The 23,702-nt window shown below is 40.6% G+C and overlaps 1 protein-coding gene across 1 annotated transcript in view; it reads right to left on the bottom strand.

Annotated features, from left to right (window-relative positions):
- Nucleotides 1-21,038, bottom strand: part of ARHGEF33 (Rho guanine nucleotide exchange factor 33) — a 57,350-nt gene extending 36,312 nt beyond the window's left edge. Inside the window, exons 1-8 of the mRNA XM_042447937.1 lie at nucleotides 20,891-21,038; nucleotides 13,440-13,489; nucleotides 10,405-10,569; nucleotides 9,988-10,109; nucleotides 9,302-9,444; nucleotides 8,048-8,092; nucleotides 5,611-5,823; nucleotides 1,780-1,909 (exon numbers count right to left, since the gene is read on the bottom strand). Coding sequence (XP_042303871.1) covers nucleotides 1,780-1,909; nucleotides 5,611-5,823; nucleotides 8,048-8,092; nucleotides 9,302-9,444; nucleotides 9,988-10,109; nucleotides 10,405-10,569; nucleotides 13,440-13,489; nucleotides 20,891-20,912 — 890 coding nt within the window. The 5' untranslated portion in view covers nucleotides 20,913-21,038. The remainder of the gene's footprint in view (nucleotides 1-1,779; nucleotides 1,910-5,610; nucleotides 5,824-8,047; nucleotides 8,093-9,301; nucleotides 9,445-9,987; nucleotides 10,110-10,404; nucleotides 10,570-13,439; nucleotides 13,490-20,890) is intronic.
- Between the last annotated feature and the right edge of the window lie 2,664 nt (nucleotides 21,039-23,702).

Raw genomic sequence — 23,702 nt, 5'->3', positions numbered from 1 at the left:
TTCTACATCTCTGCTTGTATTTGCTGCTGTTGTAAATGTTTTAGTTTTATTATTGGATACAACACAGATTTTTCTTTAAAAAACATTCAGTTGTAGTGTGTTGGCCATATACAAAAGCCAGTAACAATCAAAAATTCCAAACCAAAAGGATACCTTTTTAAAGTGAAGTACCAGGGGCGGGAAAACAAAGAATGGTCAAGATACAGTCCGAGGTCAAAGCGAAAGTGAGTCCAAGCAGAGCAAAGCAACGAAATTCCTGAAGCTCGGAAAAAGGACTGGGTAAAGAGCGGTAAGGCAGGGGCCTATAAGGGGTGGGCGGAGTTAACAGCCAAAAAGTTTCAAATGTTGCAAGAGTAAACTCGGCCCAGTGTTCCGTAGGTTTCCGAGCACTGCGCAGGAAGCGCAGTAAAACCATTTGTATGTGCGCAGAGACAACGAAGAAGGAAACACATTTTTCAAGCTCAACTGGCTTCTTTATCAGGCAAGGTGTTTAAAAACGCATTCAGGAGAAAAAAAGTGAAGGTGCTAGTTTATAGGCCTCCAAGTTTTGCGTTTGTTTCAGATGGTTTGGAGGGGATAATGTCTTGCAGGCTGGCACCCTCTTTTGCCAGATGTTCTCAGTTCTTATTGGAGTATTGCTGTGAAGACATTGCTAGAGAGAGTTATTAATGAATGGTAACAAACAACAACACAATAGCATTAAGATTAAAATTAAGGCTCAGTTGGTAGATACAAGTATTGTAAGTGGAAACTTGATTTCGTGAAGGTAAAAGACAATCCCACGTAATTAGTAAGCTGTACTCTAGATGGCATACTGAGTTACCCTTGTCATATCTCACGTTACTAATGTTTTAATTGGTCTCCTGGTGCCCTCTTACCTTGAAGGCATTGATGTCACACATGGAAAAGAATCAACAACAAGGATGGATACCATGCAGGGAATGCCCATCAGGTGAGTGGGAAAGTGACGGAAGGCAGCATGAGAGCCTGAGACAACCATGACTTCATCTCAGTTCAGCGACAGACCTGAAAACGATTGCGGCCTCTCTGCAGGGCCTCCCAGATATGGAATACAAATGCTCCTCCTCCTGAACAGAAAAGAAAGAAACTGAGCGATCTCGGAGAGCCTCAACATCGGGCTTCTTCACCAAGTGCAGGTGTACGCGGACTATGAAAGACTTTTGAATACATAGGGGAGACCTTGCCATGTGGCCCTTACCAGGAAGAGCCTCTCCAAAACCAACCTGTGTCGTTAGGCCGCTCTCTCGGCTTCTTCTGAGTCAGTATCGACATTGTTTTTTTTTTGAGCTGTGAACTTCCCACAGAGCCAAAAGAAGAGAACACTTTACAAGCCATGCCCAAGAGGGAGCTCCACAAAGCAGCAGCACACTTATAAGCGGAGCTTTTTTTTCGAGAAAAGGCAAACTTGAGCCGTCTTGAGAGTTTCCCCGCAGCGGGTCTGATGGCGTCAGCACCAGGCTTATAGCACGGGAGCAGTGGAGTCGGTTGCCAAACAAGCAGGAGAGGGGTTCCAAACCCATGGACCTCTCTGTCCACAGACTCCCACGGAACTTTCTGGCCCTCATCACGTTCCAGGCTCGCGCCCGTGAGAACGCATTGGGGAACGCTTTTACCCTAGTGCGGTAATCGCCACTATTTGATAGAACTATTATTTGAGGGATGGATGGAATGGATAAGGTACAGTAGTTGTGACTGGAGAAGTGCTCTGCACATTTGAAGACAAATGTTTGATATAAGTAAGTACAATGAATTAAATACCTTCTTTCTTTGGCATTCCTTTTCATTTCTGGTCCCTGCCATGTGGTTTTAATTTTGAGAACCACGGAAAGGTTAACAACATACTTCCTTTCAGACTCCAGTAAATCCAAAGCAATATTTTGCCTTTTAGCTACAGTAAGACAAAACAAAATGCATGATCATCAACATTAAAACATTATAATAATATCATGCACTTGTTTTCGAACAAGACATCAATAAGAGGAAAAACCAAGCAAACAAAAAATTCCTTATTTGTTTTCAAGTCAGGGATGTCTGCTTCTGTTTTAGCTTATAATACTGCACTGATCTGCAATTCATGATAAAAGACTGTATCTAGCATTGTACAAGTGGACGCCAGACAAGACAGAAGCCATTTCTTCCCTTCTGCTTTCTGCTGAAGCCCTCTATATACCACCTGAAAACGAACTTTTAAGGGATTTCCAGCCTATCAATGGAATCCCATCCCATTCAATTATGTCCACAACCAACATTTGAAACAGAAACCTTGTGGTCCAGCTACTTCTTTCTGCTGGCTAAGAAGACAAGAAGTTAGATTTCCTAAAAGGACAGGAACCATGTGGTGAGCACATGTTAGTGATGCATCAAAACAAGGACTCAAGTGCAAAACAGACCATTTTAAAGTTTTCACGCATAAAGGCAGTTGTATGAATCAAAGTCCTGAAAAAACACAGCGATCCATTAAGAGAGTAAGGAATGGATGAAAAGGTGAAATCTAATGACAAAAGCAACAAACAAAGCCTGGGAATCAAGTCACCTTGTAGTTCCAATATTAGGAAAAATGAAGAATATTAAACAAATGCTACTAAAATTAAACATGGATGAAAGATATACTAATCAAGAAAACACATTAAATCAATAGAACTGAAGAATATCAGATGACTCTGAACAGACTATAAAAAGAAAACAAATAGTACTGAACAAATATTGATATAGAACAAAATTAGAAAATTGGAAAACAGAACATTGTTCCAAGTTTAGTCATACACAGATTAGGCCTACTGGAATCAATTAAGTTTTCATTAAATACTTAGGCATCATGCTTTAACTCATGACTGCATTCAGTAAGGCTGCCTTAAATATATCTATGATAGGGTTGCCATATCCCAGTAACAACCGGGACTATCATGGGTTTTTAGGGCTTTGCACGGTCCCGTCCAGGCTTGCCCTAATTTCCCGGGTCACCCGCAACTGGCCAGGGGCGCAGCCACGCAGCGAGGCTTTGGAGGCGGCTCCACTGTTGGGGCTCTGGCCGTGGGCTCCTCCGGCCTCAGTAGAACTGCAAGGGGCCTGGCCAGCTGGCTGGGCCCCAAAAAAGGAGGCCACCATGACAAGGCCTCCTTTAGCGGAGCAGCAGCAACTACGCAGCATGAGCTTTCCTAGACAAGTCTACTTCCTCAGATGCATCATTCAGTCAGGGCTCAGGTACGATATCTTTGAATTCTACTGTTGTGTGCCTTTTAAAAAAATAATTGTGACTCCTAGTTGGTTGTGTCCTCCATTTTTCTTGAATGTCCTAAATTTTTAGTAAAATTTTGTCCTACATTTTGTCCTACATTGTTTTCTACGTTTGTCCCGGTTTGGTGGTAACAAATTATGGCAACCCTAAGTGTGGATTATGTTGGATGAATTTTTCCTCTCCTTAGATCGATAGATTTTCCTGCATGCAAATCCTGCTGTCTCCCCCTCTTGCAAACATCTCATTTGCTCCAACTGAACCACAGGGCAATAACTTTGCAAACCATGTGATCCAGGTAACTACAGCTTTTGGGAAGTGCTCCAATTCACACAAATATTTTTCTCCTGAATGGTTGGGTTTTTCATCTTCGTCTTCTCTCAGATTTCTTTGGAAAGATGGTCAGATAAAGATTTCTTCTTTACCTAAATTATTCATTAGTTAGATTGGGATATAGCCTCTATGTATATTCGAAGATATAGCCATGCTAGTCTGTAGAATCAGTATGTAGAGAGATCTTGTAACACCTTTGAGATTAACTGAAAGAAAGAAGTTGGCAGCATGAGCTTTTGTAGATGTCAGTCTACTTCTTCAGATGCTTTTTGGTGGAGTGGAACCTCTATTTATATGTAGATTAAAGCCATGAGTAAACTTTTGTTTAAACTGCAAGCTACTTGTGTTGTTTTTTTGAGTCACCCTCAATTCTTAGCGAAACACAGTTAGACAAGGACATGTTTCTGCTACTCTGCTGATTTAAAGCTAGTCCTTAACAGGCTTCACTTTGATATTTTTGATATTTAAATATTTTTGTTTCCTTAACAAAGGTTGAAGCCTTAGGAAACTTGAATTGCCCTACAGATCCAATTTAGAATCAAGAAATATCAGGAAAAAGAAAGAAAATTACAAAATGAAATAGATTAACATGATGAAATAATTAAAATAATAACAGAGTTGGTTAAAATACAGGTGGGCCAAAATATATGAATACAATGTAACAGAACAATCTGAAATACGAAAATACTTATTTCCCTTATTTTTGTCCTTTCATTTTTGTGGGTGATCTGTGCCAGCCCCCTTCCACAAAAATGGAAATTTGCAAATATTCAAGCCCCACTGGCTTCAATGGTTGCACACTCCTGTGGCCGTTTGCGCCATTTTAACCCTCCCCACATGCCAGTCCACAAAGGACCGAGACTGCGACTCGAAGTCTGCAAAAATGGAGGGATGACTGTACAGTGCGCCCACGTTATAGGCGAGCGCACTTTACGTGGACTTCAGCATACGCGCTCAAGCCACAGGGAGCATGCGTGGCGCAAGGGGCGGCGTGTCCCATTCAAAAAAATGGGGTGTGTACTCATGGCGCCCTGTGTGCTCCCACGCCACTCCACACAAGCCCCATTCAAATGAATGTGGCTCCAGCATAGGCGGAATTCGCCTTACACGGGAGGGGGGGGCTGGAACGGATCCCCCATGTAAGGCAAGGGACAATTGCATTAAAACCAGATGTCTGCCTGTGTGCTGATGGAACATATTGGATGTTTGAACAGGCTAGAGGTATGCATTTATTACATGTATATCTTGCCTCTCCTCCAATGAGTTCAAGGTGGTGTACACTGTACAGTGGTCTTTTCCTCCCTATCGTCACAAAAACCCTGTGAGATAGTTTGTCATAAGGAAAGTGACTGGCCCAAGGTCATAATGGCTCAATGGGAACTATAACCTAGATCTCTCCATTACATCTCACTGGTTCTCAAATAGATTTCAAATGAATCCCAAGTTCAGTTACTATGGCCCAGTCCAGACAGGCCTATAGGGCGCCCTCGTCATGTGCTAAGGGTTGGCCAAGGGCGCACTGCCCACACAGGCCTCAACCCTAGCACGCGACAAGGACATCAAAATGGTGGCGCCCTGTACACACGAGCACCGCCATTTTGATGCAACAGACGTTTAGTGTCCGCACATCATGCCCCCATAATGATGTTGAGAGGGCACAATTGGCCCACTGTGGTGTCATGGTGCCGCAGAAAGAACCTGATTTTTGCGGGTTCTTTTTACTGCGCGAGGATGCCGCACGGTATGTCCGCTGCAGCTTCCTCGCGCAGCAAAACAAGGCACGGGCAGACCACCTTTTTTGGGCGGTCTGTACCCCACCTATGGTTAAGACCAGCAATCTAAAATCTTGTTGCACATCACAAAGTTAAGTTTTATTAAAATATGTCAATAAAGTCTTAATCAGCCAACAACCATGTTGGATGGCAAGGAGGGAGTTATAATCCAACAGCTCTGGATGACAGCAGGTTTGGGAACACAGCTTTAATGCTTCTGCAGTGACTTCTAGGTACTTTTGTTAGTCTCACCTGCAACAGAAGGGTCCTGCAGTATGTTTTCCATTGAGCTATATCTGCTCGGACCTACTTCCTTCTGCCTGTCATTTGGGTCCTGTGAAATATGTTCATCACCCCACTCTTTACTGTCCTTGGTCTGTTTCCACACTTTTGATGATGACTGAGCATCAGATGATGAGGAAGCTCTAAAGCTCTCTTCTGTGTCCAGATTTGTACTGGTTAGTCCTAGGAATTAGAATATGTTGTCAGCAGGATAGTTACATCCTCAGTGGCCAGTATGCCCACTAAGCTAATCTAAAACTATGGTGTAAGCCACCTGAGGCCACACTAACTTATCTCCTGAAGGCTCTGAAACTATTATGTACTGTCTACATAAAATACACGTGTGCCCCCACAACCACCTTCTTCTAAAAAATAGCTGAATTTGTACTACAGGAAAGGAACACAATAGCATCCAAACTCCACAGCAATACCTTTATTGGTCAACTAAAATGCACAAAATGCTGCAAGCTTTGAAGCTCTTCAGGCAAAGGTTGTTAAATATCATACAAATAAAGGTATCACTGTTTTGTGGATTTTAGGTATTATTATACTTTGCTATATGGCCAACATGGCTATCCCTGGACAGGTTTTCTAGAAAGGAACACAGCTATAACTTTTGAAAGCTGCTAAAGTCAGCCCCATATACATCTTTTAATAGTGTATTTGAAAATTTAAAAAAGAATGCACTGGCATTTATTATGCCAGTTATTTATTTATCTATTTTGCATGTTTCTCTACTTTATTTCAATTAAGTTTTCAGAGTGGTTTACGTAATCAAAAAGATGGTTCACAAACATATTTCAATAAAGTTGTTTGCTTTCTCCACAGAGGTTCCCACATGTATATCTTCCATCATCTTATAACTGATTGTCTACATACTGTCATGGCCTTGAACTAGAATTAGAAAAGTTACTTTTTGGACTACAACATCCCAAGTTCCCTAGCCAACATTAGTGGCCACGCTGGCTGAGGAATTCTGACAGCTACAGTCCCATAAGTAACATTTCCAGGTTCTATCTTGAATCAGAAAATGATGTATGCAAAGTCTTAATAAAACAGTAGCTTCCTGGAGGAGATAAATCAATTCCGTTCTTCCCAAGTGGACCTTTTACAGTGCCATCTTCACCTTATACCTCGAACCTCAAGGAACTCTGTCCCTGATCTCTGATTTTTTATTTATTTATTTATTTTTAGATATCAAGTCTTCATAGGTTCAGGAAAGACCTGAAAAACCCCTCCTCAAAAGTCATCTCTGCAGCATTAAATATGCTGCCCAAAAGAAGACTAATGGCTAGATTCAGCTTTTCTAGATTCAGTACTTTTGTCCTAACTGCACAGCCCAGAGTATAAAGCTCTGGAGCACTGGCCTGCTCCAGATCAGTGCTGAAACAACTCACTTCCCTGTTTCAGCAGGAGAGTTATTAATCATACCCCTAAATTTACTGAAATCTGAATCAGTGCTTTTCTCTTTTTCTTGTGCAAGGTTCTGGCCTTGCCTTAGGAACTAGATCTCTTTGGAGTCCTCAGCCTACTAGTCTCTGGAGTTTATCACATGGGAGGAATTTCACTTAATTTCAAATGAAAAGGAAGTGGGGCCAGAACGCATTCACTTGAATTCGCTAAGTTCAGCGAATTTACGTGAATTCGAATTGCGTTCGGACTAACTTCCCATTGCCCGAAAATAGCTTGCCATTGCCCAAAATTGTGTGTGATCACCTCTCACGCAATAACGTGAAACCCCATGATTGCGTTCGAACTGACTTCCCATTGCCCAAAATTGCATGTGGTAGTCTATCACGCAATAACGTTAAACCCCATGATCGTGTTCGGATTGCCATTGGATTATACTTCCAATTTCCCTTGTCTGATAAACTCCTCTGTCTTCTTTGGACTGTCACCTCCTCTTGGATTAGCAGGTTCTAAAAAACACATGTACAGGTTCTGACTCTCTTGGACAGGGGTAGGCAACCTGTGGCCCGGCAAGGCCTTGGGACCGGCCCCAGCCTGGTCCTGCCACCGATTGCCACCGGGGCCTTTGGGGGGCAATTGTCTATAGAAGCCTCAGAAACATGCATTTATATTAACATTTTTTTAAAAAAATCAGCAAATTTTTTCGCGTGTCCTCCATTTTTTAAAAAAAAGTGTCTTCCATTTGAAAATGTTGACCTACATTTGTCCTGGTTTATTTATATATTTAATTTTTTAAAAAATTATGTAATTATTTATTTTTTGGCTTTGGCCCCCCAGTTGTCTGAGGGACAGCAACCCGGCCCCCGGCTCAAAAGGGTTGCCTACCCCTGCTCTTGGAGAACATCACTGTCTTGGTTTCTCTCAGTATAACTGGGAATCTCTGCCAAATACTGAATGTTAAAGAACACCACTTCATAAGAACTCCCAATCTGCCTACCTTTCATGTTGCTTTCTCCTAGTCCCCTGGGCCTGCAATCTGAGACTGGGCAAGAACAGAAGAGATTTTAGCTTTATATGGATTCGTAAAAGCAAATTTCTCACAAAGAGAGCAAGAAACTACTTCTAGAATTTTGTATTTATCTGTTTTGTTTTGTTTTGTTTTGTTTTGGAGAGAAAAAGCACAATATAAGATTCAGGTCAGTGTCATCAGTTGCTTCTACACCAACCCCTTTCTCTGTAATCTGCGTAATTTGTTCACTCCATAGCCTTGTTCAGGTGTTACTCAAAACAAGGTAGAAATAATTTGTGACAAGAATGCAGGCTGCATATAGAAGCCCCTTCCCCTATGTCTCCATTCTTCCTGGCTCCACTTTACTCTTATCCTCAATATAATCAATGCAGAAGTCTCAAAGAAGAACCTAGTCTGTAAATCTGAACTCATGAGAAATTACAACAGGCCTTTGACCATTTAATTCAGAGGGAGTGATCAGGCAGACCCAGCAACATCAGGGTCTGCCTGAAGGAAGAGGCCCCTCCCTCCTCAACTGTCATCTCGGCCTCAGAGGGAGCGATCAGGGCAGATCCAGCAACATCAGGGACTGCCTGAAGGAAGAGGCTCCTCTCTCTTGTAACTGTCATCTTGGCCTCAAAGGGAGTGATCAGGCAGACCCAGCAACATCAGGGACTGCTTGAAGGAAGAGGCCCCTCCCTCCTTAACTGTTATCTTGGCCTCAGAGGGAGCGATCAGGCAGACCCAGCAACATCAGGGATTGCCTGAAGGAAGAGGCCCCTCCCTTCTCAACTGTCATCTTGGCCTCAGAGGGAGCGATCAGGCAGACCCAGCAACATCAGGGATTGCCTGAAGGACGAGACTTCTCCCTCCTTTAACTGTCACATTGTATTTTGTATTTATTGCAATTTTTTACTGTACACCGCTATGATCATTGCGGAATAGCGGTCTATAAATAAAATGTATTATTAAATGTATTATTCACACAGTTCTACTTCTAGTGTAATGCATACAGTTTTTATCTATAGAAGAAGAGTGGCAGATTGTAAAAGTGGCATTTCTTTCTCCCAGTGGTAAAGCAATAAGAATAAACTACAATGGATAATTTGCTGCCTTTTAATATTATGCCACCTTAAGCCACTCATATTCCACGGGAAAGACAGAGAAAGTAAGGAACGTATATTAATATATGGTCAGTTGGCTTGAAGGTACATGTGGTAAACAGTAAATATATATACATACCTTTCTCATATGTTGCATTGTGCAATAGGTTTACAAAATCTTCATTAATTAAAACTGGCTCTGGAAGGTTCAGTGATCGAAAAGGACTTCCTTGCAGAGGTGTGGGCACTGTTTGTGAGCCATGCTCCTCCTTCTGTATTCTTCTGAGGAGAAAAAAAGTTAAAAAGCAAGACAGAACATATATTTGGGGGTACACACTTGATTTACCTGGGCTGGAGGAGAAAACTTGCTATCTTAGTCTGTTGTGGGAGTTGCACTTGGTGAAGTAGACTATAACTCGAACAATCTTGAAGGTGGCACAAGACTTTTTATTGATTTAAGAGGTAAATATTATTAAAGTTTAATATTAAAAGATAAGTGTGGAATCCAATGTATGTAAGTGCAATTCCACTAATTTGACAGAAATTTCTCCCACTCTCTTGTACCCAACCTGGTTCCTTATTCCTTGTCCTTCTATTTAAAAATGCCTCCAAACTTGCAGGGAGAAGTAGAAAGCTTACCTATCCCTGGTTCTGCTAAAGGAAGATGAAAAGCTGTACATCAAATTTTGGTATACTAAAGCCACACTTCTATTAGGAGGTTATGGGAGGTAAAAAAGAAAATTAAAATCCAAGAAATGTACAGAAAGCAAAATTGCTGTGAAGTTATAAATCGCTTTGAAAGAAATGTCAGCTTAAACTACTTACTTTGCTTTGAGCTTACGAGATTCCTTCCGTTTCTCTTGTTGGAGCTGTTCAATTTTCTGTTGCATCTCTTCTTGCTTAGCACTGATTTCTTCAATCATGGACTTGGCTTCATTAAGCTCCTCCTAATCAAAAAAGACAAATGCTAGCATGAGGTTTGGGGAAAAGAGATATGGGTGACATTTTCCTGAAGCATTTCAGATAACCACCAAATTCGTCCTCAGAGAATGATGACGCAGATACTGCTAGCTGACTGATCCACTGCAAAGAGATGAAACGTTCATACAAATGTATATAATTTTAGTGGTGAGTTTGCTGTGGAAACAAACTTGAGGCTGCATTACAAATACAAAGATATAAGAAAACAGATACAATTTTGGAGCAACATGTTTAATCCATTCTTCCTGCATGATCACCAACCTTGAAACCATTTAGAGAATTCTTCATCTCTGCCACTTTTTCCTCCATTGCACACCGGCAGCTTTGGACCTTCTCCTCCAGCGCATACTCCCCATGCTGAATTCTTGTAAGTTCCTGCATGGCTTCAGTGAAACCAGTTTTAAGTTCAGAAGCCAGAGCATGCAACTAGAAAACAAACAAACCAGAACCTATTTATTAGTTGCTGCCACTACAGAAAATAATGTGGATTCTCCTATCTAATCACAGAACATAAGAAAAAAAGGAAACTGGCTTATTCTACCAGATAATTTGCCTATACAACCCAGTATTTTTTATTCTGACTCTTCAAGGTACTCCCATTTCTAATCTGCTCTGCAGAAATAATGCAGTGTGACACCAGTTTAACCGCCATGGCTCAGTGCTATGGAATTCTAGGATTTGTAGTTTTGTGCGGGATATAGCCTTCCCTGTCAGAGAGCTCTAGGGCCACAACAACTGCAAATCCCAGAATTCCATAGCATCAAGCCATAACAGTTAAAGAGGTGTCAAACTGCATTATTTCAATTTCATGGTGAACTAAGAAAAATAATTATGACTGAAACAGGTGCTGCACACAGAATTAAGGTCTAAAGACATAGACAAATTATATTAAAAACAGAAGAGTGTTATTTGGGGAAAGCCAAAATGAAAATGTGTGTCTTAAGGAGATGACAGGATGTAACAAAAAAAGGAAGGAAGTCAAATGGAAAGGTGTTCTAGTAGAACACTCCAAAGGAAAATAATAGTTGCTGTTCCTAATTATATTACAGTATTTCCTCTTTACACCTCCGCACATATACTTCAAAGCAGTATAATTTCTGTATATTGCCTGATTTAGTTTTAAAATAGGAATGAATACCATAAACTGTCTTCCTATTGGTTTTATTTGTATCATTTATGGCCAGAATTTGTTATTAAACAATATGGACTCTCAGTTATCATCTGTTCTAATAGCTAGTAGGAAAGGGAATCAAATGCAGCCTGTTATATGCTGTTTTCAGGAATATGTATGAAGGTGTTAACTGCATTCATGTTCTACTTATGGGCTTCCCATATAGATCTGTCTGGCCACTGTGGGGAAAAAGATGATGGACAAGGCTGAGCCTGTAGGACTTCCTTTTTACAGTCTTAAAAAGCCAGCAGCATTGATGCTAAGTATTCATGGGCATCAGCAAAGCACCTATGCTCCCTTTTAAGAAAAAATCTTGCAGCTTCTGACATTGAATAGTCAGGCAGAAAACACAAAATAGAGGACTGTGCAGTGATAGCTATACAAATAGAGCAGTGGTCTCTGTAATGTAGACTGCATAGCCATCCTAATCTATATGCTGTAATTTGTCATGTAGAGTTGAGGTTTATGGATTTATAATAAGGCAGGAGGCATCTCTGCTTATATAACCTGAGTCTATGGGGAAGGTATTACCATATTCATCATTGCTGAAATCAGTGCTTGAATTTCAGGGGACTATGGTCACATTCCTTTCTGCCAAAGATTCCTTGCCCATAGCTTTTAGAAGGTTAGTGGAGTGAAGAGGATCAGATTAAAATATTTATTATTTATTATTTATTTATGTAAATAGAGGGGGAGTCAAAGGATGAAATTTCTAGATTTAATTAATAAATACAATTATGCAACATTAATGCAGAGTCATTGTTCTTTATGGCAGCAAATGTATAGGTTCAGATTTATATTTCCAAGGGAAGTTAACCTGTGTGGCCACAGTTGTTACAAACATGGTCCTGTGCCTATTTATGAGACTTCATGTGACATTCAATAAGGAATAGTGAAGTGAATGGTGAAAAAAGACAATGAAGGGGACAAGGAAATGAAGGGGAATTGCTTAATAAACTACACAATGCTGCCTATTTTCTACTCAAAATTGATCCTTGTAATTGCTTCCCCACCCCAGTGGAGTTTCAGGTGTGTTCATATGAACCCACACTCCTGCAGAGAGAAACATGATCTTCAGCAGATAAAAAGGAGAGAATGTAAGCATGCCTTCATTCTCAACCATTCACTTGGAAGTGCAGCCTCTGAAAATTTTATGGGATGTGGATGGGTGGATGCATGCATGTCCTTCTCTCATGTCTTTCGAATCTTTCCCCAGCACTCAGATTTCTGGGAAGCCTTCAGAACAACTCACTTGAGTGTTTAGAGTCATATTTTTAGAGTCAACTCACTTGAGCCTATTATATTTCAGCCCTAATATATTTTTAGCTAGGCTAAAGGTATGTACAATTTTAAAAAATCATATTTTCTTCCCCTGGTCATCCCTGGGTCCATATTGTTTCATTGGTGCACTTCAACAAATAAAAACAAACAAACAAAAAGGAGTAGAGATGTAAAGTTATCATTCCGATCTCAGAATTAAAAAGAAACCAACTTCAGGATGGGAAGAAAATGTTGCAGCTAGTACTTAGAATTGCCAGAAAATAGTTTAGGTTAATAGAACTGTTGTTTGGACATCTAAATATAAACCTGAGAATTACAGCAGCAAATATTCCGACTTTCTGGAATACAGGAGCCTTGAAACTGGAAGGATTCAAACAATTACATATTTCAGTGGGACCTATGTGTTCCTATCTTTCTCCAGATAACACCCATATTCTAAATCTAGAATCCCATGTACATTGCAATACATACACAGGTAACTCCTGCATATGTGATGGGATAGTTTTGTTTATATGCATCAGGATCCTATCATTTACTCAAATTTTGAGGGTTATGTTTCAAAGGTACACATGCCCTAAACAATTGTGTGAAGATTCTAACCTATTTTCCCCAAAATTAAAGAGTACAGTTTTGACAATATGCTCATAATGTAATACTGAACTGCCTTTTAAATATCTGAAATGTTTTTGTTCTATATTCATGGAATTCACATTTGAAACCAAGTTTCTATTTGGCTAATTTTGTTTTTATTTTCTTTTGGGTCTGACTTTTCCGGAGACTTATCAATAGCCTCACAAATTCTTTACATGGTTGGGATTTTTCAGAGCATCTTGCTCATTGTTACCTGAGCAATCTGTGTTGCAGGATTAATCACTGGCACACTTTCAGTTTCTCCTGTGGGAATAAAGAACTCCAGTCAATTAACGGGACTTATTAGGCTTACTATATATAAAATGGGGGCATAACGATTTGCAGTCCACTTAAGATGCAAATCTGTCTCTTTTCTGGAACACACAGTTTCACACTGCCTTTGAAGCTGTCAGGTTTTACTGTATGAATTTTCCAGAAGCATAGGAATTTTGTTGCAATGAAATATGGCAAGATATAGGAGCCACCCAGCAATCCCCCCTGAAATCAACAAACCTGGAGAGGAGTCAGTGGGTAGACATCTGGCCCCTAAAACTTACTGTGGTTTCCCCACCTCTGGGTTATGGGATAATGACCAACACTTCTAGGAAGGCTATCACTGTGCTAGTTATGACTAGTTATAGTAAACTGTCAAGCATTTTTGAATAATGATCCTCAGATATAGGTCATGATATCAATATTATTGTCATCACCACCATCTCATAATAACTCACTGATTCCAAGATACATTTGGTCACATTTGCAGCGTAGACTTTTTGTGGATTTGATTATTTGTGATTTTTATTAATATGTTCTCTCTAGGAATCTCTAGGTCCTCCAGCGCAACTCTGCTGTTTACCATAGAGTCATGCTGGAGAACCTAGAAGTTCCTAGAGAAAACATCTCTCTGGGCATTTGTAAGTCCTCCAGCATGATTCTATGATCAATTTATGACACACCACAGAGTTGCACTGGAGGACCTGGAATTCCTGGAGAGGTGTTCTCTCAGGTAAAGAATAGTGTTTTTTTATTTGTGGTTTTTTCAACATTCATGGGGGTCCTTCACCCCTAACCATAGTGAATGTGGAGAGACCACTTTACTTGGATATAATCCAAATCATGAAGGGACCAAAGCTGCAGTTCAGTAACATCTAGTAGACTGTGAAACTGATATATAACAATTTACTCTGGGGATGAATTTGTAGTGTATAAATTTACTAAATACACCTGTCTCTGAAGACATCCCAGGATTCCGTAGGATGGAGCCATAGCAAAGTGATGTCAAACTGCATTATTTCTGCACCCGATGTCATATCCCACAGGGAGTCACCCAGTGACTGCTTCAGTGCTCTGATCTATACTGTTCATTTAGCATTCCCTTTGCAAGGTATGGTAACGTAAGGGTCATTCTCACTGGCAGGATGAATTGCTTCGTGATTCGCTCCTGCCCCAGTTTGGAAAGTGATTTCAAAAGACCCCTAGTTCTCATTATGAAAGGGTTTTGTTTCCTTACCCTGTGTGATTAGGGTTTTTTTAGGTGATTGTGGTTCAAACTGGCAGCACCGCTTTAATTCCCCTGTCAATCATCTCATAAGCCCAGTGTGGAAAATGGGGGGGGGGGGTGTTGGAGGCTGAGAGAGTGTGTTCTGAGGCTGAGAGAGTGTGACAAGGAGGATGGCAATGGAGCAAGGCAAGGCGGAGGGAGCAGAGAGGAGGAGGAAGAGGAGATGGAGGCAAGGCTGGGAAGGGAGCTTGGGTCTGGAAAGGGAGAGGGTGGGAGGAGGAGGATGGAAATGGAGGGCACCAGCACCCAGGGAGGCTTGTGAGAAGGAGGACAGGACATGTTTTCTTTCTTTCTTTCTTTCTTTCTTTCTTTCTTCCTTTTTTTTTTTTTTTTTTTTGGTAAATATAATTAAGTGCTTAAGCGACAAGTAGTCTAGCACCTTTGCAAGTAGTTGCTAAACCATTCTGTCCCTTAAGTGCTTAGTTTTATTATTTTTTAAAAAGGAACCAAACATCACACCAATAATGATAAGACAACACTGGGGGGAGAGGGATGACATCTCCCAAAAAATGGGGAGGGATGGTAAACACCCCCCTGCCATTAGTCCCTCCCCTCCAAAATGCTGTGATTCCAATCCTTCGTTCCCACTTCCTCATCACATTTTTTACAAAAAAACCTCTTTTTAGCTGATGTCTGGAAAAAAACGGTCTTTTGCCCTTGCCTTGTTTCATAGAATCATAGAATCATTGAGTTGGAAGAGACCGCAAGGGCCATCCAGTCCAACCACCTGCCATGCAGGAAGACCCAAAGCAAATGGTCATCCAGCCTCTGTATAACAATCTCCAAAGAAGGGGACTCCACTACACTCTGAGGGAGTGTGTTCCACTGTTGAACAGCTCTTACTGTGAGGAGGTTCTTCCTAATGTTGAGGTTGAATTTCTTTTCCCATAGTTTAAATCCATTGCTCCAAGTCCTATTCTCTGGAGCAGCAGAAAACAAGCTTGCTCCATCCTCTATAACATCTCTTCAAATATTCTCTGCCTTGCATGAGAGCAATTCTCTGGACTGTCAAGAAGAGAAATCTCCTCTATTTGATCACATCGTGACAGGAAGCAGTTTCAAATGGGAACTAGGATGATTTAATTCACTCAGCTGCAATCCGATTCTTTTGATAGTGGGAATGAGGCCTAAGACTAACAAATACTGTAAGACTCCAGAAAACTATTATAATTCATCTGGAATTTTGCTTTTACCAAAACCTGCTTATATACAACTAAAATCACATTTGGGAACCTCAATTTCAACCCTTCCTCTACAAGACAGTCAGCAAAGAGTACCTAGTCAGTATGCCAATTTGGACGTTTTTCTTTAGCGCTGGAAACAGTGCAGAAGGATTTGGTGAAATCTGTTGAAATTTGAACCATCTCCAGCAGAAATAGAAATATTTGGTAAATAAATGGCAACCAACATGCTTATGTCTCTAAGAAGTTATCACACAAAGGAGATCGAATGTATCATGTGAATATCCTGGAAAAATCGCGTAATTATGTGTAATGATTTCACATGACTCTGAGCAAAACCAGCCATTAAAGTGGTCACAAAGAAGCTTTAATGCACATCTTTTTACTTTCATAGCTACACCCTTAACTCTTTATCAGTAGTAATGGGACTGCTGTTATCTCAGCGTAGCCTCCTTCTTATTTTTTGCTTCATTTCTCTCACTGATGTTGTTTGGTCTTTGCTCTTGTTGTTGCTTTTGTGTGCCTTCAAGTCATTTTCAGTTTACAGCAACCCTAAGGTGAATTAATTAATTAATTTCATTTCATTTCATTTCTATGTTGCCTTTCTCTGCAGAGGAATCTATCATGGGATTTTCTTGGCAGGATTTGTTTAGAGGGGTTCCCTTTGCCTTCTCTTGAGGCTGAGAGCATGTGATTGCCCAAGGTCACACAGTGGGTTTCATGGCCACGCTGGAAATCAAACCATGGTTTCCACAGTCATAGGAGATTATCAGATGAAGGGGGGGATAAAGGATGGGAGTAACAGGGACGTAGCCAGGATTTTGGGAAGGGGGAGGTCAAGACTAAGTGCCACCATTTTGAGAGGCTAAGAGCCCCCCCCCCCGACACAAAAAGAGGTTGAGCATTTACCCTCGACACCTCGATGGCACCACTTTAACTTCCGTTATGGCTTCGTGCTATGGAATCTTGGGATCTGTAGTTTTGAGGACCTGTTGAATCATCTGTCAGGTGCCACAACAAACTACAAATCCCAGCATTTCACAACATGGAGCGAAGGGCAGTTAAAGTGGCATCAAACTGGATTATTTTTTCAGTGCAGATGCAAACTGAGTCCTTCCTCTGAAGGTGTTTACATCAGATAAATTTAGCTCGATAAAGCAAAGTGCAGCTGCTCGAGCAATGAGCGGCAGCCACTCTGTGCATGCTCAGAGACACTCTGCTCATGCTTTGAGACACTGTATTCCAACCTCTGAGCTGAGCTAAGAACCCAGGCTGCATCCACACATTTCATTCCCACTTCCAATAGGCTCTGAAAAGGACCCATTTTGGTGTGAAAGCCACCAGATTGGCAACACAGAGACTTTTATTTTGGCAAAAGCACAAGGGAGGAGGGGGGAGGAGGAGGAGGAGGAGTGGAAGCTGGACTCCAATAGAAACGAAAGAAAAAGAAATCACAAGGACCCCCCTCCCTCCCCCTCCTCTCTCTCTCTCTCTCTCTCTCTCTCTCTCTCTCTCTGAGCCTGCAACTTTTGTTTTGTCTTTTCCCTTTTCCCTCTCCAAGTTCTCCGTGGTTTTGATGGAGGGGAAGAGGGGGGAGGAAGGAGCTTGAATGTCCCCAGGGCCTGAAGGGAGGGGTCTGGACCCCCAACCCCCCCCTCTTGGCTACATCCTTGGGAGTAAAGTGGTTTGCTTCCATCCTTATCCCATCCTTATCACACATTTGCACAAAAGACTGTCACGCACATTGCAGTGTGTGTGCAATGAAGTGGAATTGTCCTGTCACTTTTGAATAATGGGTTCTTCCGTTAATGCAAAATGATAGGACAGTTCTGCTTCCCTGAGGGGATAATGATGGGATAAGCGTGATGTCATCTGAAAGTCTTTCACACAATTGCAGACATTTCCACTTCACTGACAGGATAATATCCAGATAAGCTTGATGTCATCTGAAAGTCTTTCATGTGATAAGGACAAGAAAAGGATGTCCCCCGGCTTTTCCCCATGTGGTAATCTCCATAGTCCAACACTCAAACCACTACTTCCTTCCTTATAAAGCAGGATTGGGCAACTTGTAGGGCTTGTGGGGCACAGCAGGGTCCCCATGAGCCTGGAAGGTTGCACCTGCCCCCTGTGTCGCCTCCCACCCCCCACTTCCTGGCCACTAAATTGTCTAGACATGCCCCCAGAAATCTCTAGGAAGCATTCAGGCAGCCATTTTAAGATGGGAGGAGTGCTGTTTTTGGGACAGACAATTCTTTTTTCCTTATCCCCTCTGGCTTTGAAAAAAGCCCTTTCCCTTCCTGAAAGAGTTAGGGTTGCCAGAGTAAAAACTGAAGAAAGCTCCTGTAGCTTTAATGATTGTGTAGAAGAGAGCCAGTAGCAGATCCCAACTCAGCCATGTAAACCTACTGGGTGACTTTGGGCAAATCACATTCTCTCAGCCTCAGAGGATGGAAATGGCAAAAAAAAAAAAACCCTTTGAAGAAATGTGCCAAGAAAACCCTACCACAGGTTCGCCTTAGGGTCGCCATAAGTCAATAATTACTTGAAGGCACACAACAACAGAAAAGAGAATGTGAGCAGGTTGTTCTTTGTCTTACAACCTGGTAAAAAGGAACATCTACTGAAATTCCCTCATCTACATAACCATTAAACCCTTCCCACTGGCAATGCAAGAAATAGGAGGATGGCTCCAGGTGGCTTTTGGCTTTATGACTTATGGTTGACTAATTTTCTGGCCAAAGATTTGGAGGTCAGTAGGCTTGGATACTGAAGGGGGAAAAAAGACTTGGGGTCATCTGCACATCTTATTTTGCCTGTCCCTGTCATAACCTGAGAGGCCACTGAATTCCCTATAAAGCATGACATGAAGACAATTAGACATTGTTTTACTTGTATGAACAGACAGAACTCCAACAGTTTCCACCTGCAAATACTAGGGCTAAATCCAACTACTGAGTTTTTAGGTAAAAAGAAGCAAAATGTAAAAAGTGGACGCTCTCAAATAGAAATATATCTGCTAAGAGATAAAGCCTATGACAGAAATCAGCCTTGTTTAGCTTAGGAATATGAATCAGTTGTTTTAACAAATCAGTGAACAATGACCAAGGCTCAAATATTGTCATTATCTATGCCAGTGCTACACAAAAGTGGTGTTCCCTGGACTGGCACTAGTCTCTGAGCCATTGGCTACTGTTTTCTGACAACTTTGTAGAGAATAAAAAACAATTGAAGCCAGTGGGCATAAATATGGTGGTACAGTCACTGGCACACTGAAAAAAAACATTCCTGGTCCTCCACAACAGATAGCATGAGAAGTGCCAATTTACACAATGCAGGAAAGAGCAACGAATTGAGCACTACTGAGATCACAAGGCTGAATCTTATTATTAGTCCCAACAAGCGTAAACCCACTGAATCAACAGAACTTACATAAGTGTTGCATTATCAAGGTATCACTGAATCAATCCGCCTAGTTTAATTGGGACTAATAATCAGATTCAGGCCATGGTTTTTCCATCTATCGGAAAGTGTTTTCGTGCTGCATTTGAATCTTTAAATAAGCTTTTAAAAACAAAGTTTTTGTTACAGGATAGAAATTACTGCACTACTAATACAATGGTCATCTGTTTAATAGAGTAACAGCACTGAAGAACAGTATGAAACTAAACTAAAAGGCACCCATTTATAGCACTCACAAACCACACTATAAAGAACATTCAGGCCTCATTCTAATTGTATAAGCTATTTATATAACATATGAATGTTACCTAATTAAATAAAGAAATCCAGCCAACATAAGCAGCACTAGGCATTTAAAATTGACTTCGGTCCTCCTCGCTGTAGTTCCCTAAAGGAAAGAGCAACCAATGTCAACTGCTGTAGCTTTTCTCCAAAATGTAGGCCACAAGTGCTGAGGATCAAGATGGTAGGCAGAGGTGCCAGAATGAAAGCTGGATGACTCCAGTATCTTTAATTGCTGTACAGAATTAAGGTATTTCAACGGGTGTTGCTCATAATGGAGCCAGGTAACAAGGAACCTCTGAAATCCTCACTATACAGCCATTAAAGATAGATGAGCCATCTCTAGTATTCAGTGATGTAGATTTAAGCAACTGACTCTGATTTGACTTGGACTCAAATTGCTTCAGTGACTCAACTTAATAAATGATGCACTAATCTGACTTGACTTGAGACTTCTGTATTTTTAGTGACAGACTTGCTGATTTAACTTCATCCAGAAACAGTAAACCTGTTAGGCAATGGGCTTCAGGTCTCCACTATACATTGGAGGAGACTTCCAAAGCTTCAGAAGGATCTTTCCACCTCAAGCCCATTGCCTAAGACATTTGCTATTGCCCTCTGAGAATTCCTCTCCTAATTTTGGGCACATCTTCTTTATTTTCCATTTATTAAAATCCTCCCATCCCCCCACACCACCACTGCCTTCTTTTTTTCTGTTAAATGTGGCTCCCAGAATTGGGACTTGACTTGAAAGTACCTTGCAAGGACTTGAGACTCAACTTGAGACTTGAAGGTACAGATGTGACACTTGACTTGAGACTTGGAGTAAAAGACTTGAATACATCATTGCTAGTTTTGATTCTGGCAATGAATGACCCATGAATGAAGTTGTTAAGTGAACTCTTGCCCACACAACAAACATTATTAGTGAATTTCACTGCTGAAATAGCTTCGGTGCCTATATGAGGTATCTGCCTGCCTGATGGAGACATTTTGCTAAACTGGAGCTACAGGATGCTGTATTTCTGTGGGGCATAGGATGAAGCCTTTATTCCCCCTCCCTCAGTGTAGAACCCAAAGTACTATCATTTTTCAATCTAGACCAAAAGTCTTTTTCATTTGCTACAGAGAACATTATGTTCAGAGTTTAACCTCTGTTGAAAAAAAATGCATACTTACCTTCTTTTCTGTTTGAATCCATGCTTGAATTAGTCAAGTCCAGTTAAACATCTGGCCCTTCTTCAAAGAGCTCTTATTGTTCAGGCACAGAGAAACCCATCTCATGATTTTAATAAATCTAACATGTGAATTCAGTGCTGAATCAGATGACCCAACTCCTGTTTTCAAGGGAGGAAAAAGTATAATGGGGTTATTTGTCCACTTTTTGTCAGTTATGCCAAATCCTGGAAAAAAATAAACACGAGTTTCATAACTTGCACTCATTACAACTGCAGAACAGTTATTTTGCCCTACTCTTGCTGAGGGCTCTGCTAACCCAGTCAGTTTGTCAGGCTTCCAGGAAAGGGGAGGCCTAATGTCAAAGCAAAAGGGAAAGATGAGACACTGCTGCCCTCAAGCGAAGTTGGTCAAAGAAGACAACACATCTCCATTCTCAGGTCACCTTGTCTGACACTCTGCCTGGCAGGGCATCATAATGGAGTTTATCACACAAGAGGAATTTCTCTTAATTTTGAATAAAAAGAAAGTGGGGCCAGAACACATTCACGTGAATTTGCCAGTTCAGCGAATTTACGTGAATTTGAATTGCGCTTGAACTGACTTCCCATTGCCCGAAAATAACTTGCCATTGCCCAAAATTGTGTGTGGTAGTCTATCACGCAATAACGTGAAACCCCATGATTGTGTTCAGATTGCTATTGGATTATACTTCCAATTTTCCTTGTCTGATAACATCCAATGACTATAGTGCAAACCTTATGTTGCATCTTCTGTTTATTTATTACATTTACAGTCCTCATGACTAATCCTCTCTAGCCAACATGCACAGTTCTTCTGCTGTGTGCCTTCAAGTCTTTCTAACTTATGGCAAACCTTCCATGGAGACTTCTTGGCAAGATTTGTTGAAAGAGGATTTGCTATTGCCTTTCTCTCAGACCGAGAGAGTCTGACCTGCCCAACGTCACCCAGTGAGTTTCCATGTCTAAGTGGGGATTCAAAACCCAGTCTCCCAAAATCCTAGTCCGACATTAAAATCACTACACCAAGCTGGCTTTCTAACATACATTTATATATATGTATGATATATATATATATATATCAGAAAATGAACCAAATACAAATTGGAAGACTATAAATTATGTGGAGATGGAAAAAATTAATAGGGGTGTAACAATGGCATTAAGGTTATACTACACTGAACTTATCACTGTAAAACAGGCTCAGTGGAGGCTTGAGTGCATTGATTTTAATTTCCATATTAAGGTTGTGTTAACTTATTTAAATTAATGGGATTTCATAAATTGTGCATTGTGCCTTAAGTATACTGGTTATGGGGTTATTATTATTAAAAGGCACTGAAAGAACAATGTTTAGAAATAAATCTCATGGATTTAAATTAGTATTATCGTCATAAAAGGCAGTATCACAGACTGAACTGTTCTCACTTTTTGCACATTATTTAAGGTAGCAATTTGCTTTTTTGCAGCCCTTCCTGAAAAAGTTTATATAAGGATATATCCAACACATTTATTTTGTGTTATGCTTGCAAGCGGCTTCTTTTTGGGTTAACAAGGGCGAGGCAGGGAAGGGGATTACTATGCATATTGCTGTACTCCTGAAGTCTAAACACTTTGCCTTGATTCTGATTGTATAACAATACAGTACAGTACAGTATTTTTTTTAAAGTTAGTTTTGTATTTTTATGTACCTTTTAATAGTCAAGCAGTTTTTCTCCTTTCTGTTGCTTAGTTTTGTTATACTTTGTAATAACTGTAACACACCAGCAGGCACAACATAATTTGAGTCATAAAAAAGTATAGTGCAATCCTATACATAGCTACTCAGAAGTAAGCCCTTTTCACTCATCCCAGGTACTTATTCCAGATAAATGTACATAAAATTGCCATTGTGACTGCAGTCCTATATTCGCTTACTAGGCTGTGAGTAAATCTGTTTTAACTCAGCTAGATTCACCTTTGTGTATTTGTGTATAGGTTTTTGGTGCATACTTTCCAATGCCTTAAAATATAAATCTTACTCTTACAGAATTATCTTGCCAGCACAGTGCTAATGCATGACCTAGAATATATAGAATTAAACTTCAATTATGTTAATACCAAAATACGGAAATAACTCTATGAAATAATGCAATCGTTTTTAACTTACCCTAGCTGTGCTACATCTCTTGCTTCCATACCTTGGTGAGTTAGGAACAACTGTCATCCAAAATGAAGGCAGCTATGGGAGCCTGGTGTTTTCTGAAGTAGGTCTATCACATGCTATAATGTTAATTTCAAATCCAAGCATATCTAATCTTAAACCTCCTAATTATGCAATCCTGAGGTCACAGCCCTGTTTCCCTCCCTGCTGGTTAACCCAGCTATAAATTTAACATGAAGACATGCTCTTAAAACAATGGTGATGTGTGTTAAAACTAAATTGTGGTGCATGCATTATTTTTTTTATTAGCAATGAAAAACAATGCATTTACCTCTAGCCTGAAGCAATGCTCTTGGCGCTGATATTTTTTAATAGGAAGGGAGGGTAGCAAGAATTCACAGTGTACTAATGTTATGTGCAAAGAAACATAGATGGGGCCCCAACTCAAGTTAACCTACTTACTATAACCTGGATTAGAGATGATTTCACATGGCAACGATTTGGCCTTTTTAGTGATTGGTAGTAATATTGCTGATGTTTTACTGACTATATTTTTAGATAATATTGTATTTTGTATTGTATTGTGGTTTTTATTCTTTGCTGTAATCCTGCCTCAATCTGCAGGGAGAGGCGGGAAATACAAATAAAATTC

The sequence above is a fragment of the Sceloporus undulatus genome, chromosome 1 (genome assembly GCF_019175285.1).
Source record: "Sceloporus undulatus isolate JIND9_A2432 ecotype Alabama chromosome 1, SceUnd_v1.1, whole genome shotgun sequence".
In the NCBI taxonomy this organism is placed as follows: Eukaryota; Metazoa; Chordata; class Lepidosauria; order Squamata; family Phrynosomatidae; genus Sceloporus; species Sceloporus undulatus.
The sequence above is the reverse complement of the archived record's forward strand: the minus strand, read 5'-3'. Positions and strand labels throughout refer to the sequence as shown.